Raw genomic sequence first — 5468 nt, forward strand, 5'->3', positions numbered from 1 at the left:
TCACCTGATGAAGGAGCAGCGCCCTGAAAGCTCGTGATTCCAAATAGACTTGTTGGACTTAACCTGGTGTTGAGACTTCTTACTGTGCCCATCCCAGTCCAATGCCAGCATCTCCACATCCTGGTTAAAAATCATAATCAGAATTCAGGTCATTTTGTGTGGATCGCCAGAGGTATGGAGGAAAATCAGGAGAAAAGAGGAGAGTTTCTACCCCTATTCTACCTCCTATGTGGACACATGTACTCAGAGCAGCTAAACCAGGTCAAATGGTAATTGGAGGCTTTCGGTAATATTGACCTTCCTGTCACTGATGTTCAGGACTGAGGAGTGCTGAATGACTGCCTTGGAGTTTAGTGGCAGTGGTGAAATTCTTTAAAATAAATCCTCCTGATCCAAACTTACAGCAACTGGGAATGAAAAGTAGAATTGATCGAAAGCTTGTGAGGACACTGCAGAGTTAAGAGGCCTTGCGTAGTTTCCCTCACTTTAGTTACAACTACAATACATTGCTGTCGTTCCTGTACTCTGGTGCTCAACAGGGAAGGCAAAAGCATGAATGAGGATACCCTATCATTGCACATAGTAAGAACTTCAGCAATGTGTCACTGGCCTAAGATTTAATAAACCAATTTGTTCAGATTTCTCCATTGTTCTTGCCCCTCCCTACTTCTGTAATCTTAATTATGCAAGAGGTAGGAACCGAGTAATGAATCACAGTCAGTGTGGTCTCCTGGGTCATTTTCAATCACCGAGAGGGATTGGAGAAGAATTTTCTAGCTTTTTCCCTCACCGTTCTTGTGCTTTGTATTTGGCTTCTCCATCTTCCAGGACATTACATGGCCTTGAGGGGCTAGGGAATGTTTTTTACTGGTGACAAACAAGGTATCACAAGTATATGAGATTGGCTGGGTGGCCTATTCATATGTGATATTTTGGTATGTTCTTATGACTGTGGGATTTTACAAGGTTATTTTGGCCAAGCCAAGAAACTTCAGACTGATTTCCGGGAAAAGATCAGAGCAGAAATTAGGAGAATGTACTTTACACAATAAATAGTTATTTATATGATCTGGAATGCCCTGTCCAAAAAGCAAATCCAATCATAATTTTCAAAAGGGAAGTGGACAAATATCTGAAGTGGAAAATTTGTGGAAAATTGGCAGGGGGAAGAATTGGGCAGCTTTTTCAAAGAGCAGACACAGGTACAATGAGCTGTATAACCTCCTCCCATCCATAGAATCAATGATTGTACAAGACGCCATTGAGAGCTTGTCCAATTAAACACCAGATATGTTATCAGAGTTGCAAGATTGAATGCTTGACCTGTTGTGCGTTGATCTTTCTGGGTTGGAAGGATGCGAGAGGTGAGTTAACATCCTGACATCTGCCGTTTATGTACATCTGTCCACCAACCTAATCCAATATCTCACTATTTACTTTTCACAGATGATGAGGCTTCTGTAAGGACTGTGGAACTGAGCAAAATTCAATATAAGATATTTTTCTTTGATGTAAGTGAGCCATTAGTTGTGTATAGTGGTCACAATGGTACCTTTATCCAAGTGTTTCAGTATCGCAGAATAATAATGACATGAACTAATGTTAAGGCTGACTCCCCTTTAAACTAGACTAGGCATTAGCTCTAACCAGTCTCACAATCTCAAATTTACACAGCCACGTTGCCTGGTAAACTGTCATACTCAGTGGAACGTGTTGTCAGCCCCAGGTACTGCCTCAGAAATTTGCTGTATCTTTTCTGGTTAGTCTGTCTGCTCAAATTGCTCCAGTTCCTGACCGATTTCCTCACTCCCATAAAGCCTCCATATCTCTTCTGGAAGCTTCTGTTGCCCTCTGCAACCTCTCTGAAATTATGTTTCCTCTCCGTGAACCCTCCGTATGTGTTGGAAGCAATTGGCTGTGCTTGGGAACCATAGGGGCTCTGGTCCGATGGCATCTCTGCATCTCGTGCACTGTTGTCCGCCTCAGCTCCGTTGTCATAGATCTCCCCCGTGCTGCCAATTGGCGACATGATCTTCATGGTCTGGAGAAAGCCACGTGCGTTTCCCGAGTTGACTGCCCCATTGCTTCCGGCACTACCGAACGACAGGCTTTCAGTCTGAGATGCGCTCATGCCAAGAGGTAACACTGAGGATGCAGAGGCAATTTTTCTGCAGTGGTCCCAAATGCCAGACGATGTAACTTGTCCTTCGCATTGTAGAATGCAGACCTAAAACAGCAGGACAGGTTATTCAGTGATGGAATGTACTTCCGACACTCCCTTTTTATGAAATCATTTGTATTACCAATCTACAAGTGTCTGTATTCTGACACAGGAATAGGAGGAGGAGGCCATTCAGCTCCTTCAGCCTATTACACTATTTATTTCCATCATGACCATTCTGTCCCTTAGCCCCAATTACCCACCTTTGTTCTTTAACCCAACAAGACTCTATCCACCTCAGTCTTTATTACTGTAAATACATCACTAGTATCTCACTGGAAACACTAAGATATTGAGAGCATCTCTTTTACCGTAAATCATAAGGTACCAGCAATGTGCTTATTACTGTAAATACCAATATAATGGGAATGATTACTACTGTAAAAGGTAAATTATTCAGTGTGACTCACTTTACCTACCAGGATAATGGAAGGATGTCATTGTAAAATGAAAATATCTTTGGAACAGAAGCAGGCCATTAAATCCCTGATACTGTTGCACTTTCAAAAAAGATGGGGCTAATTTGTACCTCAAATCCATTTTACCCACCTTTGCCCTCTATCTCGTTATCTCCTTACCCAACTATAATTTAGCAATCTCAGTCCTGAAAGCTCCAAATGATCTTGAGTATCCACAGCTCTCCACTAATCATAGAATTCCTACAGTGCAGAAGGAGGTCATTTGGCCCATCGAGTCTGCACCGACACCCAAGCCCTTTCCTTGTAACCCCACGTAATCCCCCTGACACAAGGTGTAATCCACCCAGACCTGTTCCCTGTAACCACAAATATTTAACCCAGTAATCCCCCTAACCTACACATCTTGGGACCCTTAGGGGCAATTTAGCATGGCCAATCCACCTAACCTGCACATCTTTGGACTGTGGGAGGAAACCGGAGCACCTGGAGGAAACCCACGCAGACACAAGGAGAATGTACAAACTCCACACAGACAGTGACCCAGGGCCAGTATGGAACCTGGGTCCCAGGCGCTGTGAGGCAGCACTGCTAACCACTGTGGCACTATGCCACCTCGTTGAATGAAGGAGTCCTTCCTGAGTTCACTCCTGAATGGCCTAACTCTGATTTTAAGATTGTGCTCCCTTGTTCTGGATTTCCCAATCAGAGGGAACAGTTTCTCTTTATCTGCCTTACTGAATCGTTTAAACACCACAATCAGATCGCCCCTCAGACAGAATAACTCAAGGGAATACCAATCAAGTTTTTGTGAACTGTCCTCATGATTTAACCTTCTGAGCCCCAATATGATTCTAGTGAATCTGAAACCTCCTTAAGGCCAATACAGCCTTCCTGAGCTGTGGGGCTCACAACTGAACAGTCACTCCAGATGGGGATGATCAGAGTTTTATAAAGATCGTATATAGTTCTGGTATTTCATGGTGGCACAGTGGTGAGTCACAGCGTTAGGGACTTGGGTTCGATTCCCAGTTTGGATCACTAAGTGTGTCGGTGCAGACTCGATGGGCCAAATGACCTCCTTCTGCACTGTAGGAATTCTATGATTAGTGGAGAGCTGTGGATACTCAAGATCATTTGGAGCTTTCAGGACTGAGATTGCTAAATTATAGTTGGGTAAGGAGATAACGAGGTAGAGGGCAAAGGTGGGTAAAATGGATTTGAGGTACAAATTAGCCCCATCTTTTTTGAAAGTGCAACAGTATCAGGGATTTAATGGCCTGCTTCTGTTCCAAAGATATTTTCATTTTACAATGACATCCTTCCATTATCCTGGTAGGTAAAGTGAGTCACACTGAATAATTTACCTTTTACAGTAGTAATCATTCCCATTATATTGGTATTTACAGTAATAAGCACATTGCTGGTACCTTATGATTTACGGTAAAAGAGACTGCACGTTCTCCCCGTATCTGTGTGGGTTTCTTCTAGGTGATCCGGTTTCCTCCCACAGTCCGAAAGATGTGCTGGTTAGGCCCATTGGCCATGCTAAATTCTCCCTCAGTGTACCCAAACAGACGCCGGAGTGTGGCGACTGGGGGATTTTTCATAGTAACTTCATTGCAGTGTTAATGTAAGTCTACTTGTGACACTAATAAATGAACTATTTCTTGTGACAGCATAGCTCATTATTGATGACTTTCCTGTGAACAATTGCAGATCCGAAAGCGATGGAACTTATTGACCCTGCGGACAATGTGATGAGTCGTGTGATGCAGCAGTCTGAACATGAAATCCCGCTGTCAGTCCTGCACTCCCAGCTTCCTGCCAGTGGTTGGTGCTATTGGACTTTGTACATTTCTCTGTCTGAAAGAAAATATTTTCTGTGCACTTCCTCCATCCACCTCGAGTCCCTTACCAGGCAACTAGGTCAGTGCTTTAGAGAGAACACTTACATCTTGGACTGGATTCAATTACCTGAGGGGGTCAGAGAGGAATTTCTCCAAAGTCTGTTTTCCATTATTGGTCCTGGGGTCTTTCTCTGTCCTTTTGCTTCTTTCAGGAGATTACATGGTAACAGAGGTGTATGAGTAGGGTTTGAGGACTCTGGGTCTGTACTTGATAGAGTTTAGAAGGATGGGGGTGGGGGGGAGGGGATCTCATTGAAACTTACAGAATACTGAAAGACCTGGATAGAGTGGACGTGGGGAAGATGTTTCCATTGGTAGGCAAGTTCCAGACTCAACCACAAAGGGAAACAATTTCCCCGCACCTATTTCGCCAATCTTAACAATTCCTTTCTTGCACAATGGTGAGATAATGGCATCAGAGAAAACTGTGACAAAGCCCAGGCAACCCCTGATGAAAACTGGCATTGTAATTGTCAGACTCCGTTTCTGAGACTCACCAGTACATTGAAGCCTTGATGCTGATAGAAGAGTTTGTTACAGGTGAGGCACTCAGCCACACAGTCTCCCTGACAGCAAGGAACCAGAGAGAGGATCAGGATGAGGGGCAGGAGAGAGGTCCTCATGCTGATTTAATAACGATAGGCTGCAAAAGAAATAGGCACATTAAACATTCAACCCATCCATTAGCTTCATGCAGCTGGTCTGCAGACTCACTATCCTGCTTACTGAAACACAGGCAGAAGACAAACTCAACACATGTGGAACAAATAAAACACAGAGCTTTCAGCGACTCTCTATAACTGACGGATATACAATAAGACAAAACACTGAGCTTTCTATAACCCACAGGTCTAGAATAAATAAAGTACTGGACTCTCTATGGCTAACAGAGAACAAATAAGACAATGGACTCTATAACTG

The 5468-nt window shown here is 43.6% G+C and overlaps 1 protein-coding gene across 1 annotated transcript; it reads right to left on the reverse strand.

Annotated features, from left to right (window-relative positions):
- Positions 1 to 1666: 1666 nt before the first annotated feature.
- On the reverse strand, positions 1667 to 5170 carry pnocb (prepronociceptin b). Its single transcript, XM_078213777.1, has 2 exons — positions 5045 to 5170; positions 1667 to 2227 (listed from the first exon to the last, which is right to left on the reverse strand). Exons 1-2 carry the CDS (start codon positions 5168 to 5170, stop codon positions 1667 to 1669), a joined length of 687 nt encoding a protein of 228 aa, XP_078069903.1.
- Positions 5171 to 5468: the final 298 nt, after the last annotated feature.

Source organism: Mustelus asterias, chromosome 5 (genome assembly GCF_964213995.1).
Source record: "Mustelus asterias chromosome 5, sMusAst1.hap1.1, whole genome shotgun sequence".
In the NCBI taxonomy this organism is placed as follows: domain Eukaryota; kingdom Metazoa; phylum Chordata; class Chondrichthyes; order Carcharhiniformes; family Triakidae; genus Mustelus; species Mustelus asterias.